General features: G+C 39.2%; 1 protein-coding gene across 2 annotated transcripts; it reads right to left on the bottom strand.

Moving 5' to 3' along the window:
* Positions 1-2028: 2028 nt before the first annotated feature.
* MOSPD1 (motile sperm domain containing 1) lies at positions 2029-23753 on the bottom strand. 2 transcript variants are annotated; one of them, XM_060137234.1, is made up of 6 exons: positions 23630-23753; positions 12216-12470; positions 12029-12104; positions 10174-10391; positions 5677-5838; positions 2029-3589 (listed from the first exon to the last, which is right to left on the bottom strand). In XM_060137234.1, the coding sequence occupies exons 2-6, from the start codon at positions 12367-12369 to the stop codon at positions 3558-3560; spliced, it is 642 nt and encodes a 213-aa protein (XP_059993217.1). In that variant the 5' UTR covers positions 12370-12470; positions 23630-23753; the 3' UTR covers positions 2029-3557. The 2 variants fall into 2 exon arrangements, with proteins under 2 accessions (XP_059993217.1, XP_059993218.1); XM_060137235.1 differs by having other exon boundaries at positions 5677-5772.
* Positions 23754-24056: the final 303 nt, after the last annotated feature.

Below are 24056 nucleotides of genomic sequence, written 5' to 3'. Positions count from 1 at the left end.
TGGGGATCTACTTTGAAAACTCATTTGGAGGCGGTCCTTTTACAAAACTGGGAAGTTACACGCTGAGGAGGGGAGTATAACTACTGCCCAGGGGAGACGTTGGTTATGAATTTAGACTTTCATATGAAATACTGTTACTGAGTCATCAAGAATTAACCCCTTCCAAGATTTAAAGGAATTAATTCTCCCATTCTGTTGTCTAGCACCTTGATGGTTTCATCTTTTTACATTCAAATTTTTGATCCATTTGGAGTTATCCTGGTGGAAGGCATCAATCCAACTTCAATTTTTTTTTTCTAGATGGCCATCCAGTTTTCATGCCATTTATTGACCAGTATATTTTTTTCTCCACTGTTTGCAGATGACACCTTTATCTAAATTCCTGGATATATTTGGGTCTATTTCTGTACTCCAATTCTTTTCCATTGGTTTGTTCACAGGCCAGTGGCACATTATTGGAGTTATATAAAAGTTTTAATTTCTGGAAAAATTTCTCCCTTTACTCTTCGAGTTTTCCTGGCTATGCTATTTCTTCATATGAACTCTAGAGTCAACCTGTCTAGGTGAAAAACAAAAATACCAAAACTTTGTGGTATTCTTTTTGGGATCATGATAAATTTACGTAACTTAGAAAGATAGGAAATCTTTATGATGTTAAGACTACACATCCAAGAACATCCCAGATGTCTTTCCATTTGTTCAGGTCTAGTTTTGTGTTTCCCAGGAGTGTTTTAGTTTCCCTTATAAAAGTTTCGGGACTTTAAGTTTAAACCTAGGTTTTTTTTAATTTTTTTTGCTATTGTAAATGGACTATTCTCTATATCTTCTAACTGGTGTTTATATGCATGTGCGTATCTATGATTTGTTACCTTGGAGTGGGGTTTTCTAACTATGATTCAAAATCCAGAAGTCATAAAAGATTCATAAATTCAACGACTCCAGAATAAGTTTTGCATGGTAAAGACACCATAAGCAAAGTCAAAGAAAAATGATAAACTGAAGGGAAATATTTGCAACTCATATCACAAAGAGTTCCTACAGCCAATAAGGAAAAAAACCACCCACCCACAGAAAGCAGGGGGTGTGGAACCAAAGATGTGAATAAGCTCTATGAAAAGATGGTCAACCTCACTTTTAAGTTAATAAAAATTAAAACTACACGGATATACCATTTCTCAGCTATCAGATAGGCAAAACACATAGCTAATGAGACTGTGGAATGCACTCTCATGCGTTACTGGTAGAACTAGTCAGGAACTGGTAAAATGAATTATGCTATAAGCCATGCAAAATATTATGCAGCTGTAATAAGGAGGATACTCTTTACTGATATAGAAAGTTCTTCCTGGATATAGCGTTAAGTAGAAAAAAGCTAGGTGCAGTACAGTATGTAGAACATGTTACCATTTATATATAAAAGCATTAAAATAAGAATATATATTTGGAGAAACAAACGAAGTATATATAAACTCATAAAAGTGGTCACTTGTGGGCTTCCCTGGTGGCGCAGTGGTTGCGAGTCCGCCTGTCGATGCAGGGGACACGGGCCCCGGTCCAGGAAGATCCCACGTGCCGCGGAGCGGCTGGGCCCGTGAGCCATGGCCGCTGAGCCTGCGCGTCCGGAGCCTGTGCTCCGCAACGGGAGAGGCCACAGCCGTGAGAGGCCCGCGTACCGCAAAAAAAAAAAAAAAAAAAAAAAAAAAAAAAAAAAAAGTGGTCACTTGTAAGGAGCTGTGTGGACAGGGAACGGGGTGAACAGGGATGGTGAGGAGAGATTTTTCACTGTATACCTTTTTACAGTTTTTGATTTTTGAAGCACGTAACTGTTACCTATTCAAAAACTGTAAAAAATTAACTCCTTTGGTAAATTTAAAAACTTAAGACATTTTAGCTCACATATTTCACTTCTTATTTTTGCTTATTTAACTCACAGGAATAGGAGACAGCTTTGGGAAATAGGAGACTTTGAGTTCCTCAGAGATATACCGAAACAAAATGTGTCAATCGTTGTGAAACTTAGGTCTCCATTTTCTTTTATTTTTTTAAAGTAATTTCTGTTCTTTACAATGTGTTACCACATGCACACACACGTGCGTGCACCTGCACACGCACACACGCACACACACGCACGCACGCACACACGCGCATGCACGCACACACGCGACTTGAGATGGACAGAGAAAGAAGGATAACCTTCAAACACAAGGGATTTTTTTTACAAAGTTCAAAATAGATTACATTTATGTGCTTTTTAGTCATTACACAACATACAGACATGATTCATTTAATGATTTATGCTCCCCAAATGGTTAAACAATGAGGATTTTCTATGAAAGAGTATACGTAAAAGCTTTTACTTTAGAAGCAAAGTACTGTTTCCTGCAAAACCCAACCTCAGGCATACATCTCGTGTTTACATATATTCCTTAAGAATACTACAGTAGCAGTGCATAAGTTCATTCTGTAAAAAGATCTGGAAGATGATTTTCAAGAGACTCAATGCATTGTGCTCTCAGATAAAAATCCTAAGTCAAAAGATCAGATACTATAACAATAACAGTTAAAACTGCATATATATATTAGAGATCAGAAGAGGCTATAAAGAAATGTACATAGTTGTGCTTTGGGGACTTTTTTTGGTAAAGTTGTTTTAATAATAAATACAAACTTAAAAAATGTCTCAGTGACTGATAAAAAATAGACACAGATATTCAGGAGTTTTTGTACTTGGCTTAGAGTTTAAAGGTGAAAAATCATCTCCACATAAACCACCTGGCATTGGTAGTCCCCATCTGGGCCAGTAGCTTACAGTCAGGCAAAGGGCTGGGGAGAAAAGATAAAGTGATTTTTCCTCCTATTAACATAAAGCATTATGCCTACCTTCCTTCAGAATTCTTAGACCAAACAGAATGGTCACCCTGCTTCTTGGTGGCTGGACCACAACCTATCCTGTAGTTCACCAGATGAATTAAATATGTCCTGTCTTCTGTGAGACCCTAAGATAAACATGATCCCTCAGTACTTTATGCTTTTTCATTTTTTTACCTTCTACACATTAACTGTAAAACTCTTATTTTTAGAAACACCATGGCGCCTGTATATAATGATAGAGGACAAGGCATAATTTATATAGTAACATTGATGTTCGTGGCTAGGAAATAAATATAATTTCATTTTCAGGCTGGTCAGTTTGCTCTTTTAGGCCTTTAACTTTGAAGGATACATGACCTCAACAATCAAAGTGAATTAGAAAAAAGATGAGAAAATAACAAATGTCTTAATTAAAGTCTTTTGCACGGTCGGCTTAGATATAAAAAGAATTTCTTCAAAAAATTTCCTAAGTGTCACTCAGAAGCTTCCTTGCTGTCTGTAACATAATGTGCTGGAGTCCTTGGAATAAAATTATAGAGTAATTTAAAATATATATTATACATTTGCAATGATTGTAAATCAATCAATAGTTTGTAGCATGTTAATGGGGTGAAATAAAGATAAAAGGCAGTCCACATTCATATTTTCAAGATAAATCTACTTCAGAAGTCAAGTGAATTCCTTGCTCATGTTCTAAGTATAGCCATTGTGATAAGACCTGAAAGAAAAAATTGGAGAACAGTTAAGGACATGCACTTTACAAAATCTTCCATTCAATAAATAATTGTTTACACCTCAGTGAGCAAATAAAACACAGCACATAGGCAGGCACTCTACCAAGAACTCAAAATCAACTTGAATTTAACTGATACTATACAGAAGAAATCCAATTTACAGCAATAGGCAGTCATTGGATAGATTTAATGCAATCACTAATGTCTGGCCGTAGCTAATTTTTTAACCATCAAATATATCTCTCGTTTTATCCAGTCACGACAACTATAATAATAGCAGACATGGCATTTTAAAGTGTCAGTAAAGCCTGCTAATTTCATCAACAAAAACAATGCAAGCCTGTTTGTATCCCAGGGCCCTAGGGCCACAAAGAGACAGAAGCATAGTATTTCTGCTTAGCCTGTTTCTTTTGAAGAGACTCCATACATAAAACCATAAAAAAATTTAATAATATAAGAATATCCTCAGTCCTAAATGAGTGGTTTTTAAAAAGTGAGTGATAAAGTACAGAGAAGGAAAATAATCACATAGGACTGGAGCAGTCAGAGAAGATGCCCCAAAAGGTCAAGCTGACGTAAGCCTAAAAGATGGACAGGAAAGATATAGAACAGTATGATGGGCAGGCACTTCAGGTGAGCGAATGGCAAGAGCAAGGGCATGGAGGTAGGACCGGGGCTACAGATGAGCTTTGTGGGGATCAATAAATAATCTAACGCACTCTAATCAAGAAGTTACATAGGGAAGCAGCTAGGCAAGAGTAACTCAGAGAGGACTCAGAGTGTGGAGTCTTCAATGCCGAACTATGGAGTTATACTTCATTCTACGGATTATGGGGAATCACTGAAGGTTGTTGAGTAGGGAGTGGTGGTGGTGAAATCAACACAGGATGGAAATCAACCTGACAGTAATGTGATGGATGATTTGTGGGGGGGAGATAATGGGGGTAAAGGGGAGGAATAGGAATAGGAGGGACACAGACAGAAGTCGGAGACAACTTAGAAGACAATTTGGAAATTTTATAAAAGGGAGCACACCAAGGAATTCTGAGAGAGAATACTGAAAAGAGTTGGCACCTCAGAAGAGGTGAGAGGAGACGATGAGGAGAGTCATTCATCACCAGAACCCTAATCCTTGACACATGGTAGGTACTGAATGAATGTTTGTTCATTTGAACTAATTAACTATAAGGTTTCAAGCCAGGATGACTGAAAGAATGATTCAACAGGAAACAAGGGAACTGGTTTAAAGAGAAAGGGTCACAACATTAAACAAGGCTTCCCTGTTCATCTTTATCACTGTATGCGCTTTGTATGTTTCCCTAGGATCAATTCCTAGAAGTAAAAATGCTGTATCATGGAATGTATGCATTTTACATTTTATACATGTTTTATACCACTGTAAATCAGCAAAAGGAAAATAACTGAAAAATACAGTATTAGGTACTAGATAAACAAGCTGAAAAGAACTAAATGTGAGCCAACAATTAAATCTTAAAATGCGCTTTATCTCAACGTGCTTTTGAAGCAATCTGTTTTTCTTAAAAAAAAAAATCAAGCCACCACCATCACCCTACACACACATAAAGACCGCCACTACCACCTCCAGGCCATAAAAACTGCCTACACAGGGAGGGACAGAATAGGGGTGGGGCAATGGGAAGTACAAACTATTGGGTGTAAGATAGGCTCAAGGATGTATTGTACAACACAGGGAATAGAGCCAATATTTTGTAATAACTGTAAATGGAAAGTAACCTTTAAAAACTGTATTAAAATTTTAAATAACTTTTTTAAAAAGAGAATCAACTGTAATCAATACACCTCAGGCAAGCCATTTAGAGATTCTGGGCCTTGATTCAGGTTAGGAATCCTTGGCTTACTGAAGTTTAATGTGAGTGTTTCCATAATTCTCATGTTTTTACAAATGTATTTTGCAGGTATTTAGGACACAGTTTAGTCCAGAAGAGATTTTTTGAAGAAAGAATGGAATAAATAAAAGAACAATGTATTATTCTTTTCAAGAAAATAAATTGCCAACACATATGCCCCAATGCACCTTTAAAACACTTACCTAAGATATAAGCAGCCACTAATTTTTGATTGACACTTAAGTGGAGGTAGAGAGGCACCAGCGATTCCACATCACCCAGCGTGGGAAGCATCAGAGCTGCAATACACACCACTCCCAGGAAGACAGTTAGTAAACTAGGTCCTGAGGAGACAGTTCTGTTTTCTGTAAAAAGATAAAAATCCCTAAGCTCGCTTCTATTTATTTATTTTTTTTTTTTTTTTGCGGTACACGAGCCTCTCACTGTTGTGGCCTCGCCCGTTGCGGAGCACAGGCTCCGGACACGCAGGCTCAGCGGCCATGGCTCACGGGCCCAGCCGCTCCGCGGCATGTGGGATCTTCCCAGACCCGGGCACGAACCCGTGTCCCCTGCATTGGCAGGCGAACTCTCAACCTCTGCGCCACCAGGGAAGCCCCCTGAGCTTGCTTCTAAAAACAACTTAAGACAAAAGTTCATTCACACGGACTGGCCACCACTCACCAGGATTCTGGTTTTGCCTAACTTCTCTGATTCTTTCCCCATCATTCCCATTTCGTGGGGCCTGATCTGTTGGACTTATCTGGAAGCCCATTACAGGATGGAATGTGAGGTAGTGAGTTCCTACTGAAGAGAACAGTGGTCATCATCCTTTCCCCACTACCCCACCGGAATTCGTAGAAAGTGTTCAAGCATGTATTATCTGTGCAGAGAATGGGCTAAAAATAGATAGAAATTGAAGTTCTGGCATTTTCTTCCCATACCCCCAATGCACTGCTTGTGTGTACTCCATTTTGGAACCCACTGCAGTAGAGCTCCACTACCTTCTGGGAGTATCTTTGGTAGGTCTCGAGACAGGTTTGTTCCTAATACCTGCAGCATCCTGCTATCATTTTTGAAGGTGTTAAGGCGGCAAAACGTTCTACTTTAATGTTATTAAAGCTGCCTATGAAAATTCTTGCCCTCCACTCTACCCCCATTTATAGCATAGAAGTAAGAAAGCAGCAGAAACAATGTCAGGCAAATATTATGCTAAATGAAATAAATCCATCACAGAAGGACAAATACTGCATGATTCCGTTTATATGAGGAATCTAAAATAGTCAAAGTCATAGAATCAGAGAGCAGAATGGTGGTTACCAAGGGCTGGGCTGCTAATCAATGGGCATAAAAATCTCAATTATACAAGATGAGTAAGTTCTAGAGATCAGCTGTATGGCATTGTGCCTATAGTTACCAATATTATATTGTACACGAACATTTGTTAAAAGAGCAGATATCTTGTTGTATTCTTACCGCAATAAAATAAAATTTAAAAATATTTATTATTGGCCTGCTATTCTACAGTTCTGGTTGTATGTGTACAATATTCATACCCATATTTTTAAGAAACCCACCAGCATTTTCTGTCTTACGGCTTTTCCCACTACCCTTCCTTTCATTAAAAGGAATAGCCAACAGCAACACAATCTTTGTGTTTTATTAATGAAATAATGCTGTTCATTTTATTATTAGATGCAGCTTTTCTAAATTATTAATACCATAGCTGTTGTGTGACGTTTAATTGAGCCTCACCAAAGACAGATAGGTGAAAACAAATTCAAATTTTATAGTGATTATTGCTTGAGATGAAACAATAGCATAAATGCCTAAAAACAAGTCTATCTTTTGCTAACGAATGTAGTACTTTATATTTATATTTGTTGCAAAGGTAAGTTTTCAAGGAAAATATTTATCACGACTACACTGTTCAATGCAAACCCACAGTAAAGATTATTTCAAGGAATTTTTACTATTTAGAGAAATTCCAAAAACATTCACATAAATGCTTGACATTTTTCAAAGTGGAAAGTTTTTCTGATACTACAGGGTTGTAAAAATTTTAGAGATATAGAAAACATAAAGGTTCCTCTGTAATCCCATCCTCCTAGAGATAACACTGTTAACAGCTTGGTATAGATCCTTTCAGATTTTATAAATGCCCATATAAACATGTAAAATGATTTTTTTACTTAAATGAGACCATACTATACATACTGTTCTATAACCTTTTTTCTCTCACTTGGAATATATATTTGAACCTCTTTCTATGTCCATATATAACTATCTACCATTCTATCAAATCCTTGTAAATGTCTGCCTGACATTCCATCTTATGAATATTCGTAATTTAATCAATCCCCTAAATGACTTTTAGGTCATTTTCAATTCTTTATTATTATAAACCATAATAAAGAACGTAGTTTTCTTAAGCCAGAGAGCACTGGCTCAAACCTGGCATAGACACAGCAGTTCATTAATAATGTAATTAAGACGAACCCTCTAAGATTCAGCTGAATCTTTTTAAAATAACTTTTTAATGACCTGGGCTTTGGTATTTTGTGAAAGTATGCTTTGTGGGTTTCTCTTCAATTTCTGTTAAATGAAAAAAAAAGACTATATACATATATTTTTTTTTCTGTTAAAAAAAGAATATATATATATAATTGTATTTATGCACATAGACGAGGTCTAGAAAGTAACATGGAACACATGTAAGCAGATCTGTCAAGTGTGTGGGATTATAGGTGCTGGTTACTTTTTTAAATTTGTTACTACTATATGTCTCTTTATATAATACATAACTTGAGAAGAAATTTCTCATTTGTACTGCCTTTCACCACATTTTAAAATCCAAATCTTTCACGATACAGCCGCCAACGATTTTTCCAGCTAAACTCACAGAGAGACCCTCACAATCTTGCGGTACCTGCGGGGAGCGGGGAGCTCTACTGTGTGCTGCCGCCCTTGCTCTAGACAGCAGCAGCCGTGGAAACCTTGTAAGACAAAGAAAACCAACCCAGCTGCCCCTACCAGCTGAGAAGTCCAGCCTTCCTAGTGAGGCCCACGCACATATTTCCTGTGTAACTACTGTATGCCAGGCACTGTGCTGAACAAGTGATGAACTTGATGAACAAGACAAATAAGGTGTCTGCTTTCCTTGAGCTTCCTGACCAGGATGGCTTAGAGAGGTGTGTGGTTTTTTTTTTTTTCCCAAAACAGAGACCACCATGTGCTATGCCAATATCACCTATTCTATTCATCTACCTACTCCAATTTTACCATTAGAAGAATTCTCTAATGTACTTCAGATACAAAGGTTCGTTATAAAAATAAAATAATAAAATGCTCAATTAATACACATTTGTATTTTAGGATGATTTTCGCTTGAATTCTAACAATTTAAAAATAAAAGAATATATATATATATATATATATATATATATGAAACAGTAAACTTTTAACCCTTATTATTCTTCGGCATTAAATCAGTCTGTTAAATACCAAAATGATCTGTAACGACCACTTTACTTTAAATTATAAAATTAACACCCAAAACCAAATGCTCAAATGGCCTTTCTTGTTCTACAGGAGGCATTTTAGAAGAGGAATCTTGCATTTCATATCTATTTATAAGTCAACTTCACAGTATTGATTGGACATCGAAGTGACATTTGACAGAGATTCTCTTTCAGCTTCGAAACATGAAAAACTGGTCCTGTCAGTTAATAATAGTTGCTGAAAAGAAAACAATCTACTAGTTACTACCTAGTTCCTAGTCTTGGTATCACCAGAGAATCTGGGCACTCCTTGCACGGAATGAGAAGACACTTGGCTCCAGTAAATCAAAGGGGCATTACTCCCTGTCTTGTCGAGATAAACGTTCTAAGATGAACAAACTGATAGGGATCTATGAATTAATGTAATGACAACTAGATGGTTTTTAATCCCTCATATATAATGTTGCAATTTCAAGGACAGCTGTTATCACATTCATATATCACGGTCAAAAAGTTTCCATGCTTTTCTACGGAAAATTTTATCTTCCTCCCCTTATAATAGGGTTGGAGGGAGATAATGAGAAGTTCAGAGGGAGGCGGAATGACGTCCAAGAGTTGACTATGAGGATCGTGTCGATGTTGAAAGAATATATCATAACACTCCTGAATATCTAAGCTGGAAGGAAATGAGGAATGGAGAGGGATTCAATTAATAGCCCACAGGGGATATTATAATCTACTTAGTTTAATTAACTTCAACTTTAATGAGATTTTTTTTCAAAATAATATGAACAGTGCACCAAACTTGGCCTATTGCCAAACACAATCTCTCTCCTTCTTCGAATTAATTAAATGAGAAAGGATATAGGAAAGTCACAGAAACAAAAGTATAGAATTGCCAAATTGTGCTAGCATTATAAAGCACAGGGCCTGCAGTCTCAGGTTTTATAGATTGAAAAGGTTCTGGCAACGACTGCCCTCTCCTTATAACCTCATCTAGCGGGAGCTCTTCTCTCCGCTGAAAGGGCAGCTCTAGGCCTCTTGTTCGATTCTAGGTACCTGATCTCTTCATTCACTTTCGAAGTAGTCGACTAGGTTTAGAGCGGCAGGTTATTGTTCTAGTAATTATTCTTTGCTCCCTGATTCTCTTAAAGTAAGAAATGTGTAAGACCTCAAAAGGGCTTTAAAAACAATCCAGACTACCTGGTTGAAACGACTGCTCAAAAAATAAACTTTCAGTTAAATGTTCCTTTATTCTTTTTTCCTCTTCTTCCTTTTGTTGTTCTTTTGCCGACGGGAGAAGAGTAGCCACGACCTCTTTCCTTCCTAAAGCCTTCCTCTGGCTTTGCTCGGAAACTTGGAGACGGAATTTGTCTATTACACCATAGTGACAGGATCGAACATCTCTATGACGAATCACACTGGAAACATTAAAAAAGAACAAATGCTCTTTAGGTTTCTGGGGGCCTGTCAAGCAGAATTCAGCAAGAGATTTCATACATATTAACTGACTATAACCAAATACTCAAATACAGAAATTTGCTAGTGATACTTTAAAAAAAATCACAGTACAACCCAAAAAGAAATGGGTAATTCTGAAATATTTGATGAATAAGAGTCATCTTCAGAATAATAAGTAAAGAAAAGTAAAAGAATGATAGGTAAAGAAAAGAATGATAGGTAAAGAAAATTCCTTTTAGCAATGACATTTTTTTCCTGGCTATCTATGTACAGCAATATTCACTAAACAGGATATTCTTCCCCACAAAAGTCTCATAAATTCCTATTGCCACTTATTTATTGTTCAAGTAACAAAATAACGAACCTCACCCTACACTTAAAATTGAAGTCCATGCACAAAGGCAAAAATAAGCAATTGAATAAGTAGGTAACACAGTAAGACCAATGCAACAGAAGGCTTACAATGCATTTCTGTATTTCTCTGAAAAGAGTATATAAAGTACTATAAATTCTATGCAAGTTATCTGCAGTGCCATTTATTTTACTTCATTCTTAATAGAGAACACAGAACAACTGAGTCAAAGATAAAACATTGATTAGGCAAGAGACTATATTTCTTTGCAATAGTCCGTGCTTATTACGTACTGAACGAAAATCAAAAGAAATGTGCAAAAACACGTCCTCAAAGATACATCATTTTATGGCTCTGAGATGATGAAAATGTATGCAAGAGAAAAGACTTCTGCTTCTCATTCTCAACGGAAGATTTAAACAAATACAGTTTACTTGGTAGCTTAAATTAAGGGCTGGTCATTGGATCCATCTGGTCACCACTAGTTCTAAAGTGAAAATTAAATATGAACAGCTTGAACAAACAATCATTTATCTGACACTCTAAGATGAAGTTATCTGGAAGAGCTCAGATAACCTCTTACAGATGAGTAGTTATACACTCGCTTCCTGTTTGTATAGACTAACTTTCAGTTTTATTAGCTGAATCATTTCAGATGAATTTATATGACCATTGTTCTGAGAGCATAGTATTATTAGTTCCACAAATGACACTATAACAGCAAGATGTTCCAAAGAGGGCTAAATTCCCTCTTATAGCTAGAGAAACTCGCTTCCTGTTTGTATAGACTAACTTTCAGTTTTATTAGCTGAATCATTTCAGATGAATTTATATGACCATTGTTCTGAGAGCATAGTATTATTAGTTCCACAAATGACACTATAACAGCAAGATGTTCCAAAGAGGGCTAAATTCCCTCTTATAGCTAGAGAAATTTAAAGGAGTAAGTTAGAACTTTGCCTCCATAAATCTCCCTGCTATGAATAAAAGCACAACAATGAGGAAGTGTTCGTGGAAATATTAACACACACATCAGCTCCAACATAATGAATTATTATTTGGCCAACCTGTTTAGACTTTCTTAGAAACTTCTTAAAAAGTATGTTGCGGGACAAACTCTCAGCAAAAATTCAAAATATAATGAAGGCCTATGTGGGAGCAGCTTCAAGAAAAGATCTTTTCCAAGTTAAACACATAAATATTAACACACTGAAAACATGTTACCAGGAAGTGGTTGTGACTTACATATCCACACAACACTGAGGCTTTACTGCACCTGCAGCGTCAGCGACAACATACTTATTTGGAGTAGTACACAAAACTGAAAGAAAAAGTCACAATGGCCATTAGTGTTTTTTAAAAAATTAGTTTCTACAAGTCAAAAATTAGTAGGGAGTAGTTAAAATCCAGAAAATACACCTAGGAGACTCACCTTTGAACTTTAAGGCAAACTCATAGGGATTATACAGCGTCAACACTTGCTTATGTGTTGACTGGTCATCTGCATAAAATAGCAGCTCTGTGGGAAACACAAAGACAGGAAGATTTCCTTCCACTAACTCTGGCTGCCTTTTTTGTTGATGCATTGGCACTGAATCCCCCTTGCTGCGGCTTCAGTTTTTACAGTCTCAAATCTATTTGGGGCTTTTCTTAAAATCAGTTAAAAACTCCAAAGCATTTTGGCAATCTGGAAAGAGAAGAGAAAAAGCAAACTGAGTGATACCTGTAATCATGAGCCAGCTCTGACTCGCATGGTTAGCATGCATTATAACAGTCCCCAAATCATTTAAACATGCCTTTTGACTCTTCCGCTTGGCTTACTTATACAGCTTCTACCAAACTATGCAAAGAAACTTACACTTGCTCCTTTCACATTCAGGATATCAACCTATGATAAAGAAGGCTTCCTACTTAAAATTAATCACCCTCAAAAAGGTGAGATCAAAAGGATGTCACTCATTTAAAACCTCAGATTTAAAAAAAAAGTTTTGTCACAACTGATTTTATGTGAGCCAATCAGAATTCTTAAAGATGAAAAAAATAAATAAAACAAAGTAAGCTTCCATGATTTACAAAGGAAAAACACGAGACTCACTTTTTTAACATTTATTTCAACAATGCTTTAGTTAGTGCCTTCTGGCAGCATGGGTGGAAGAGTTCTCTTAATCGTTTTTTCTACCAAAACCCAAGACAAGGAAAAATGTCTTGAAAAGAATACGCATATCCAAACTTGCTAAGCAGTCCTTGGAGTTTTCCATGAAAATTCAAAGTCAGTAAGCAGGCCTTGGCATGCAAGTGGCACGGTGCCTCCCCTCCTACATCAAGTACACAGACTTCATGAGAGCTATTTTCTTCCAACTTCAGAGACCTTTTTGGATTCCTTCTGGGGTTGTTGAATATGTTCCAGAGAGTTGTAGCCTGTGTGATAAGTAATGTTTCTGTATTTGTCTCCTAATCTAATTTTGATCAACAACATTCTTATTTAGCTAGCACCCTAAGTGTGGCTTTTTAAAATAAAATGAGAAAGCTAAAACATACAGTCACAGAAAATGTCTGATTTTCACCCTGTAGATCACACCTATAAAATACAGTAGGCCAAAATCCATTTAATACTTTGCACTCAGGTTCTCATACACTCAGAGAGAAATATAACGAATGATCACATAGTTTGGTTGTTTTTTATTATTATTATTGTGTTATGACTGCTTTGCAATGTTGTGTTAGTTTCTGCTGTACCATTGTTTGGCGTTTTTTTGTTTGTTTGTTTTGTTTTCTTTGCGGTTCGCGGGCCTCTCACTGCTGTGGCCTCTCCCATTGCAGAGCACAGGCTCCGGACACGCAGGCTCAGCGGCCATGGCTCACGGGCCCAGCCGCTCCGCGGCATGTGGGATCTTCCCGGACCGGGGCACGAACCCGTGTCCCCTGCCTCGGCAGGCGGACTCTCAATCACTGCACCACCAGGGAAGCCCCATCGTTTGGTTTTTACCAGCTATCGGGGCTCAGATTCTGATTGAGGCCTTGCCCACTTTTATCAAATAGGATACCGTATAATCATGTATGCAAATTTTTATTCTTTTCTCTCAGCTGAACATTATAGGCCAGGAACTATGTCAAGAGCTGCACAGAGATACAAAAATGAATAATGCACAGGCCCTGCCCTCCAGAAACTCTGCCCTCCAGAAACTCTGCCCTCCAGAAACTCAAGTATAATTGAGGAGACAAAATAAATATTTAAGCTACCTTTATTATAATGCATACCGTCGTATATAAAGCGCTAGGGAATTAGAAGACTGCATGAATAATTCTACCTGGAAGAGAGGCCAGGAGACAACATTTGGGGTGGCCCTTAAAGAAAAGAAGGATACGAGCTTCTGTGTTGGGGGAAGTAGGGAGGGAGGGCATTGAGACCTGGGGATCAGCATAAGGGAAGACACAGGAATGTGAAGGTAAGGGAGAACCCTGGTAAGGTCATCATCCACAGGCTGCCCCAGGTTCCACTTTCTATTTGTATACTTTATAGCATGCATGTAGCCCATAACAGTGTTACGTTGTTTTTTGTTTTTTGGGTTTTTATGACTAAGCTGAAAGCACCTATAGACATATTTATTAGTAATGATATTTTATATTTGTTTAATTCACAACAGATTACAAATTCTTTATTAATTACATATACTGAATGAACTGATCTATGTAAAGCCTTTAGCATTTGTTATAGGCAAGGCGCTGTTCTAAGAATTTGTTGTCATTACTAAATTAGGAAGAGACCAAGGTAGATAAAAAAATGCCAACAGGCCTCTCCTAGTCCAGTATTCTTTCCACTATACCAAACTAACTGGCCATTTCAATCAAATAAAACTAAGGTTATTCTAAAAAGCATCTGATTAAATCATTTTAATTCTGAGTTTTTATTTGCCATGAATTTCTTTTCTTTCCTAAGAGCCATACATATTTCTATTTGGATAATGTCCTCTCAGAAGTTTGGCATGTTATTTTTTTCAATAGAAAATGATAAGCTCTACAATTACTTTCTTAGTAAGCTTGGCTGCCAGGAATAGAACATCCAAATTTGGCATCACTAAATAATATTCAACATCTTATTCTAAAACTCAGTTAGAGTGAGAATTTAGCTTATGATAAAAGGTGACATCTCAGGCTTCCCTGGTGGCACAGTGGTTAAAAATCCGCCTGCCAGTACAGGGGACACGGGTTTGATCCCTGGTCTGGGAAGATCCCACACGTTGCGGAGCAGCTAAGCCCGTGCTCCACAACTACTGAGCCTGCGCTCTAGACCCCGTGAGCCACAACTACTGAGCCCACGTGCCGCAACTACTGAAGCCCGCGCACCTAGAGCCCATGCTCCGCAACGAGAGAAGCCACTGCAATGAGAAGCCCACGCACTGCACCGACGAGTAGCCCCCGCTCGCCACAACTAGAGAAAGCTCGTGCGCAGCAACGAAGACCCAACGCAGCCAAAAATAAATTTAAAAAAGATTTTTTTAAAAAAAGGTGGCATCTCTAATTCATGGAAGATAGTTCAGTCAATAAATGTTGATAAAACCAGGTATCCATCTAGAAACACAACTGAGTTTATCCCTCACTCCTTATAAAATTCCAGAATTTTATTATGGTAAATTCCAAATGGATCAAAGCTTTAAATGTATAAAAAAACCAAAAGCATAAAAGCACTAGAAATCATGGAAAATCTTTTTAATAATCTTAGGCTTTCTAACAACCAGGAACCAAAAACTATTAGTAAATTCAACTATATAAAAACTTTTAAAGTTCTGCATGGCAAAAAGTTTTATAAGTAAAGCCAAAAAAACATTTTCAATCATATCATAGGCAATGTCTAACTGCCCTACTATATATAGAGGACCTCCAAATCATTAAAAAAAAGACAACAGAATATAAAAATGAGCAAACACTATAATATTTTATAGAAAAGGACATACAAATCGTTTTTAAACTTACAAAAGGATGTGTAAGCTCACTCACAAGAGAAATACAAACTAAAGCTATACTTGAAATACATGTTTTTACCTGTCAGATTGGCAAAAATCAAAAATTTGATAGTACATGGTGGGAGCAATCAGGCATGTTCTTACATTGCTGGCGGGGATATAAATATAAGTTGGTACAACCACTATACCTGCCAAAATTGAATGCGCCTAACCCTCAGATCTAGACATTCTACTTCTAGGAATTTCTCAGGCATAAATATTCCCCTTGTGTGAAATCATATATGTGACAGGGCTTTTTTTTTTTTTTTGCAGCACTGAGGATTAACAAAATAATTTATGTGAGGCACATAGAATGAAGCGTGGCATGCAGTAAGAGCTAGTTGTTGTCAATAGCAAAAGATTGGAAACGGTCCAACTGGCCATTAATAGGGGATTCATTAAGTAAAGTACGATATAGCCATTCGTTGGGATACCAGCTCTCTGTCAAGAAGAAAGAGGAAGCTCTTTGTGTGGTGTGGATATGGACTGATCTTCAAATGCAGTATTAAGTGAGAAAAGCAAGGTGCGATGCAGAGAGTAGGGTATGCTACCATTTGTGTAGAAAAGGAAGATAAAAGACTATGTAAACCTATTTTCTTGGGTATGGGTAAAATATCTTTGGAAGGACAGCCAGGGCTGCCCCTGGAAAGACAAACTGAATGGCTGGGGACAGGGGTGAGAGGGGAGTTTTCTCCTGATACCCTTTTAAATCTTTTGAGTTCTGAACCCCATGAAGACCTAATTCAAAACTAAAAAAAAAAAAAAAGTTGACTCAAACAACAACTCTACTAGAGGCTAATTTGAAAAGGGTCTCAGGTTTTTTTTATTTTTATTTTATTTTTTTGGCTGTGCCACATGGCATGCAGGATCTTAGTTCCCTGACCAGGGGTCGAACCCGTGCCCCCTGCAGTGGAAGCACAGAGTGTTAACCACTGGACCGCCAGGGAAGTTCCAAAAAGGTGCCAGTTTTGAAACATAAGAAGGAATTTAGAAACAATGTGTGAAAAATCTGTTGATTGCATTTTCCATTTATGATCTTTTAATAACATTGAAAACCTTAAACTATGTGTTAAATAGAATTATTTTTTAATTATTTAAAATAATTTTATATGCAACAGAAACTCATTACAATGGGAAGAACCAAGATTTATTTAAGATGACTTGAAAACTTAGGAAAATGTAACACTTTCTTACAAAGGAGTATGAGATGGTTTATAAATCTGGCTGGGGAGTCAAAATTAAACACACAGAACAAGTGCTAAACTCTTGCTTCTAACCTCAGGAAGTTAGTTGGCATAGGTCAGAGTAGAAATTTTACTCGCTTTAAATGATGGCTTAGTAGAAATTCTTATTTTTGAATTTTGAAGCTTTCTTTTTATGAGTTGGATATTTTCCCATGAATTGTGAATAGGCTGTCTGTCCCCTAGTCACCATCTTAAAAGTGCTGAATCATTTTTGAGCAGTTTACTATCTCTTTTCGAATTTGTGTTCCCATTTCTCACTTATCTTGGCCACAATATAAATTGCCTCCCAAACTCCAACCAGAGGAGATTAGGGAGAAATTAGCACTAGGTCACCAGTGCAATATTACAGACTCTGCCAACAAACATGATGGAGCATGATACCTGCCTTTAATTGATGGTTTTCCGGAGACTAACACTTTCTCTTTGCTCTAGTCAATATTGCAAAATGATAGAGTGCAAAAATTCTGGGGAGAGATTATACACTAAGCCGGTAAAACCTCACTGTGAATCAGTTAATAAGGTTGCTTTCCAAAAGTCAAGCACACACAGAGTCAAAGGATGTCAGCTCCTAACCCTTCTTATTTTACCAACAAGGAAAACAGGCCCAGGATGGTTAAGGGTCTTACCCAAGGTTGCACAGGATATTGGTGGCAGAACTCTGTCTCCAGAGTCGCACTTCCCTATAGAATAATCATCTCCTCTGCGTCTCAGTTCAAAAACCCTGCTTCCCTAATGCTGATGGCAACACATGCCCTCATCTCTAGGAAATTCCCCTGCTTTTCCAGAAGAGAAGAGTTCTCAAAGGATGATCCAAAATTCAAGTCTTGATGCATGTGTTTCCTTTTCAGTTTTATCAAGAAAAAAAACTGAGAGACAATTTCACTTACTAAGTTGCGCACACTTTCTTTTCCTGATTGTGAAAGCAGAGCTATGGCTGTCAGTAACTATTCATTAGGGCGATAATAACCAAGGTTTATTTTATTCTTCCTCTCTGGACACCGAAATTTTACATATTCTTCAAAGCCTAGTACAAATGTCCCCTCTTTATGGCCTTCTGCTACTGCTCTGATCTACAAGCATTTCACTAATTTTATTACATTATTTTTTAATGTACTTACTGGATAGAGTGAATACATTGACATTTGTTTTGTGTGGACTAATTGTGACTCCCCAGATTTCAGTCATAATGCCGTATTGTTTTTCTGTGGGGTTTTTGTTTGTTTTGTTTTGGTTTTTTGCATCCAAAGACTCAAGCTCAGCGTTAGGTACTTGGAAGATACTGAACTTAGCAGTTAACCTACAGGTATCCACTAATAAATGTCTCCTCCCTCAAGAAACATTCCCCTTCCCCATAGCTGAACACGCTTCATCCACAAAAGACAGGCAACCCATCCCAATTAGAGGAACAGTAACTCTACGGTGGCTGCTTGCCATGGGCTGCAGTAAGAGAACGGAGAGCATCGACACTCCCAGCTGCCTCTCCCCTCCTCCCTCCCTCCCATTTCCCTCTCTTCATCTCCACTGCCTCCCCATGCCCAACTGGGCCAGCAGGGTTTAGAAATCTGAGGCTCTGACATACCCCTGACTTTACAGGGAGACAGAACCGCTGCAAGCTGGTGGTACAGGAGACTGCCTCATCCTTTTCCTCTGATCCCAAAGCACAGAAATGCAAACATGAATGAAATCTGAGCGAAAACCTTATGTGTGCACACCACCTTGTGACCAGTCTGCAAACTACTCTCCCACCAAAAAAAAAAAAGCCTCAACACACTGAAATCCCACACTTTCCACCATCAGTCCAGAGAGACCAATACCCCAAGTGTGATTATTTTCTCTGTCTTCCGCACTTTGGATGGACCAGAGGAAGGGAAAGATAAGGCTCTGAGATAAACAGGGGAGTTTCGAGATCTTTTATCCCCAAAGATTCAAAACCTGGAGACTTAAAGAGCATAGAAACCCCTTGCAAACCATATAGTCATTTGCCCCCCACCCCCGCCCCGCCCTTATCTGGGGGAGAGGAGCCTGCAAGAAAAATGAAATAAGTGATCCTTGGGGATTCTTGTACCGAAGTAGTTCAAAGTTTGAAACAGTTAAGGATGATTTGAAGTACAGCCTCTCGCTGACACTAGGGACCCATCTGCTTGGCTACAGTGCACCAGCTACTTACTACCTGTGCCTGGCTCTTGTGTTTACTGATTAGGGTTCCCAGCTCCACCTTCAGGCCCAGCTCCCTTTTATCTGGGCACAGGGGCTATCTCTTTCCTCCATACTTGGTGCAGTCCTTGCCAACGGCCAACTGGATAGTAAACAGTGAAGAGCAATATGTTCTTTTGCTTTACTCTCACTGGTATTAAAACCTCTCTTTCCTTCCCATTTCATAAAGTCAGCTCTCCTCATCTCTGAGTTTCCAGTATCGTCTATGAGGCTTTTTAATGGCTGGTCTGTTCCTAAAATCGGCTCTTTCACAAGCGATGTTCTAATGTTCACGCTATATTTTTAAATGGTTCACTGCTCAATATTAGGCAATTTTGTTTTTATACAATTTCAAGGGGTTTTTGTATAATTTGATATCTTGCTAATGAGATTGACTGCTACAAATGATATGTAGTGCTAGGCTATTACATATTTAAGATGTAAAACTTTAGTGTACCTTTTAAGGTTTAAAAGAAATAAGGATGGGACATCCCTGGCAGTCCAGTGGTTAGGGCTCTGAGCTTCTACAGCAGGGGACATGGGTTTAATACCTGGTTGGGGAACTAAGATCCCACATGCCACGCAGCGTGACCAATAAATAAAGAAATAAAGAAATAAAAGAAATAAGGATGCTCTCCAATAATGCCTTTTTTAAAACATTTCTTTCAAACTAGTTCTTTCCAACCCTTGTTTTATACCATCCCAATGTCTTCAGTTATTTCATGATGTATGTGCAATTCTCAAAATCTATATTAACTCATTATATGAAATACATATGTTGCTACATAGAGCACTCTCAGAAGTTATAGAATCACAAATTATTTCAACAAACATTTACTGAGCACTTATTATATACCAGGCACTGTGCTAAAGAATATGGAGAAAAGATGAAATCATGGTCTCAGCCCTCCAAAATGAGTCTAGCAGGAAAAACGGATATACATAGTAATTAGGATAAGATGTGACAAATGTTAAAATGCTGATAGATACAAAACGCTCTGGGAGCATAAAGAAAGTGACAGTCTGCCTTAAATAGGGGTTTGCAGTAGGAGTGGAGGGAGACGGGGGTGAATTCCAAGGAAGAGTATGTGTGGAGGCATGAAAGGGACTCTTAAAATGAGCTTTGGCATTGCTTATGGTTAAAAAATAGCACGTATGGGGGAGCGGCAAGAGAGAAGGCTGGAAAGGTAAGCTGGAGGCAGATGGTGAAAATCTTGTAAGCCAAGTTTGAGAGTGTTTCTCAAAATGTCGTACCAGACTAGCAGCAGCAGCTTCACCTGGAAACTTGCTAGAAATGCAGATTCTTGGGTTCCCCCCAGACCTACTGAATCAGAAATTCTGCGGTTGGGGCCCAGCCATCTGTGTTTTAATAAGCCCTGCAAATGATTCTGATGCACTCTATGCTTTGAGAAGCACTGCTGCAGGCCAAGGGAAACCTCGGAAGGATTTGAAGCAGGGAATTGACTGGATATGATCTGAAGTAGGAAACTGCTTGCCATTGACTAGTCAAGCAAAGGGCCTGACCCCAAAGTAGTTACAGTAAAAAATAAATAAATACTGAATGAATGTGGCATGGAGAGATGAGGGCCTACACTAAGGCAGGAGGAATGGAGAGGAAACAGATTTCAGAGATGTTTTTCAGGTGTCTCAAGTTCAATCAGGTGACTAGGGTATATCCACACAAATGTATAACCAAAATGGTTTTTATATAAAAGCAAGCTATAATTTTGTCAACTGTATCAGCTACTAAGTGTTTTAAGAAGTGGTCCACACAGACCCTAGAAAAAAGGGGAGGTCAAGAGCAATTTCTATGTGTTCCCACAGTGTCAAGACCAAAGGGTGCCCTGGCTTGTACATGAATCTCTGGTCTGCTTGGCAGTTCTACGTCTCCCTTTATTAATAAACTGGTATTCATGTTAACATAGAAATCTCTTGTGAGTTTGGTTAGTATGGATCAATCCCTGAGACTGACTGATAGTTTCTAGATGTGCTGGCAAAATGTAATTTTGAACCCTGAAAAGCTGAAAACCAGATACTGGTTCTGGTGATCTAATCAAGGTACTGTCAAGGTGAGACCCTGCTAGAGCTGTCTTTTTATTCAAATTTCATCACTGATCACATAGCCCACTTAATTCAGGAAGAAGTTGGAATGAGTGAAAGAATCAGACTTTGTACTATGCCCTGAAGATCAAGAAAGTCAGATGGAACTGTTATTTATAATGTTTAGCGGAGGCAATCTTCAATTCCCTGATAGAGAGGAGAGACAGGTACAGGTCAACCTATACGGTTAATTTACCTAATAAGAATTTTGCAGAATGCAGTTCCTATTTCTATTAGGATTCTGGGTACTTCTTGTTACTTGCTGCATGTTCCTTTTAGTTGATACCAACATCTTGCCTTATTTGACCAGCTTATTTTATCCAAGAATAGTGCCCAATCAAAAACTGCACCACTTTATGGAATCTGAGAGCTATTAGGGGCTCTGGAGATTAAAACAAAACTTTCATATTACACATGAGGAAATGGAGGGCCTCAAAGAGTAAATCACTTAATCTATTTATTGTAGGGCAAGATTCTCCAGAATGCTACAAGGTGGCAAAACAAGATTCAGAACATTAATAATCTAAGTTTCAGACAAGATTTTAAATTATTTTCCGTCTTAAACTTTTTAAAATCAGAAAAAGAATAACAAATTACTTCATTGGGCTATTAGAGGACTGGGAAGCTTTTCTTGCAGTTTCTTGTTTTCTGCTTTTCCGAAATTGGACTTATATGTAAAAGGTCCATGAGAAAAAAAATTGAAAATAAAAAATTTAGGAAGAAAATGTGCATGAACAATTTAAGGGGAGAAACATGCATTATGTTATAAACTAGTTGTTCTATTTTCTATCTTTGCCTATAACATGGTAACTCTGTACTGAATATTGTCCATTACATTTAATTATATTCTATAAATAAAGGAAATCCAAATAAAGGGAATTCCAAATTTTCAAATATCCTGGTATTTGAGTAAACCTCTTATTTTGAGAGTTCTAGAAATGCTTCAGAATCTAGTTTAATCTCGAATCCTGTTTGGATATGTAGACGTGAACAACTTGAAAGGCACATTTGGCCCCGTTTCCTGTTTTCCAAACTTCCCACTGCTTTATAACCAAATATACGTGTAATCTAAAAGTTGGTGTCCACTCCCTATTTAATATCCTGTATATGATATTTTCTCGGCAGAGATTTCCCAGCACTTAGAGGAAACAAGTGGACAAGATTTTCACCATCAAGAATATATTAAATCCCATGTGCGCCCTGCCTGAAGAAGTAGATTTTCCCCTTTTTGTCTGGAATTCACATTAAGAACACAATGCATTCCAAAAGTACAGGACTGCTTTTTAGGCAAGCTCCAAAGGACCCAATGTTTCAGGTTTCTGTCCTTCTCTTAGTTCCCTCAAAGGTAAAAAAAAAAAATCCGGGACCTTTTTCACTTAACATTTTCCCTCTCGCTCCCCGAAGTGAGGTCTTTTCGAGTCTACTGGGGCAGAAATGCTACTTCAATCCGGAGAGGACAGATGTCAGTTACTTTACCCAGAGGGGACACCACAGAGCACTGACGAAGAGCTGGAAGGCTGAGGAGGGAGTATCAAACGATCCATCCTAGGACTTCAGCTCCACCAGGCTGGGGCCCAGCCTTTCCAGCCCTCGTCCCCACACCGGCCGGCTCCATGTGAAACCGGTCATGTGAGCCTGTTTACAGCCCAGCAGCTGGTGCAACCATCAGGATCCGTGCGGAGGTCCAGGAAGGGGGAAGACACAGGCCACGTACCCCTTACATCCCCCGCCAATCATTTCAAGAAGGCGTTTGCTCTCACTCCCAGCCTCTCCACCCCGCTTTCATTGCCCTCCAGCCATCCCGGGACGCCTCGCTCCAGCCCCGCCGATTTCCTTCCAATTGCTCGCCGCGGGGACCGGCTGGACTGGAGGAAGGACGAGGACAGTGTCATCCCGAACAGGGAGTCGACCTCCCTCCCCCAGCCCTCCTCGAAACATCCGCCAAAGAGTTGTCCCTGGAGTCGCATCCCCGGGGCAACCGAACTCTGTCGGGCAGGCACCGGGAGGATCCAGAGCCAGCTGCCTCCGCCCGGGCAAAAGCGAAACACACACGCGCCAGCCCCATTCGGGGGCGGAGATCCGCGGGCGGCGGGGCAACTGACAGTCAGAGATGGGGCAGAAAGGACTCCATCTGCCTTCCCCCCACCTCCCACCCGCGTCCCGGCGCCACGGAGCCCGGCTGTCAGTCACAGAGCCAAGCTCGGGGTTTAGGTACAGCTCATTCTTTCCGCGGGGTCTCTTGGCAACGCAACTTCCACGTCTTCCCGAAGTCGGAGGAAGTGGGTGACGGGACGGTGGGGGACTCTCACCTCGGCAACACCGGTTCCTCGGAAAGCAGCTGCGACTGCTCCCTCCAGTCCTTTGTCAGCATCTCTAGGCTGCACTGCCTGCTGGGATACCGGAGGACTCAAATGCCACCTCTCTCCGCCCTGGAGGATGAGCTGCGGTTGCGGGGTGGGTGGGAAGAGGGAGAAGAGGTGGAGTCGGAGGCGGGGCCGGATCCGGGGGCGGGGCTTCCTTACTGCCACCTGGCCTCTGGATTTCTCCCTGCTGTTTCTGACCTGCCCCTCCTCTCCCTTCCTGCCGCCCCTTGAAGAGAAAGGGGACTCTTACAGAAGGCCATCTCTCATTGCATTTGTTAGGCAGTGACCCTTGACTCCTCCCTCGTCCTATTCCCCTAAACACACACACACACACACACACACACACACACACACACGCAGAATGAGGACAGTG

This window comes from Lagenorhynchus albirostris, chromosome X, assembly GCF_949774975.1.
Source record: "Lagenorhynchus albirostris chromosome X, mLagAlb1.1, whole genome shotgun sequence".
Lineage (NCBI taxonomy): Eukaryota > Metazoa > Chordata > Mammalia > Artiodactyla > Delphinidae > Lagenorhynchus > Lagenorhynchus albirostris.
Note: the sequence above shows the minus strand (reverse complement) of the source record. Positions and strands in the feature narration are given on the sequence as shown.

Excerpts from the sequence above, each read along its gene's own strand:
- MOSPD1 (XM_060137234.1), bottom strand. The coding sequence starts at position 12,369 with ATGCATCAACAAAAAAGGCAGCCAGAGTTAGTGGAAGGAAATCTTCCT. Across the intron at positions 10,392-12,028 it reads CCTCAGTGTTGTGTGGATAT|TGTGATTCGTCATAGAGATG; the intron begins GTAAGTCACAAC and ends TAATGTTTCCAG. Across the intron at positions 3,590-5,676 it reads AGTGGCTGCTTATATCTTAG|GTCTTATCACAATGGCTATA; the intron begins GTAAGTGTTTTA and ends TTTTTCTTTCAG.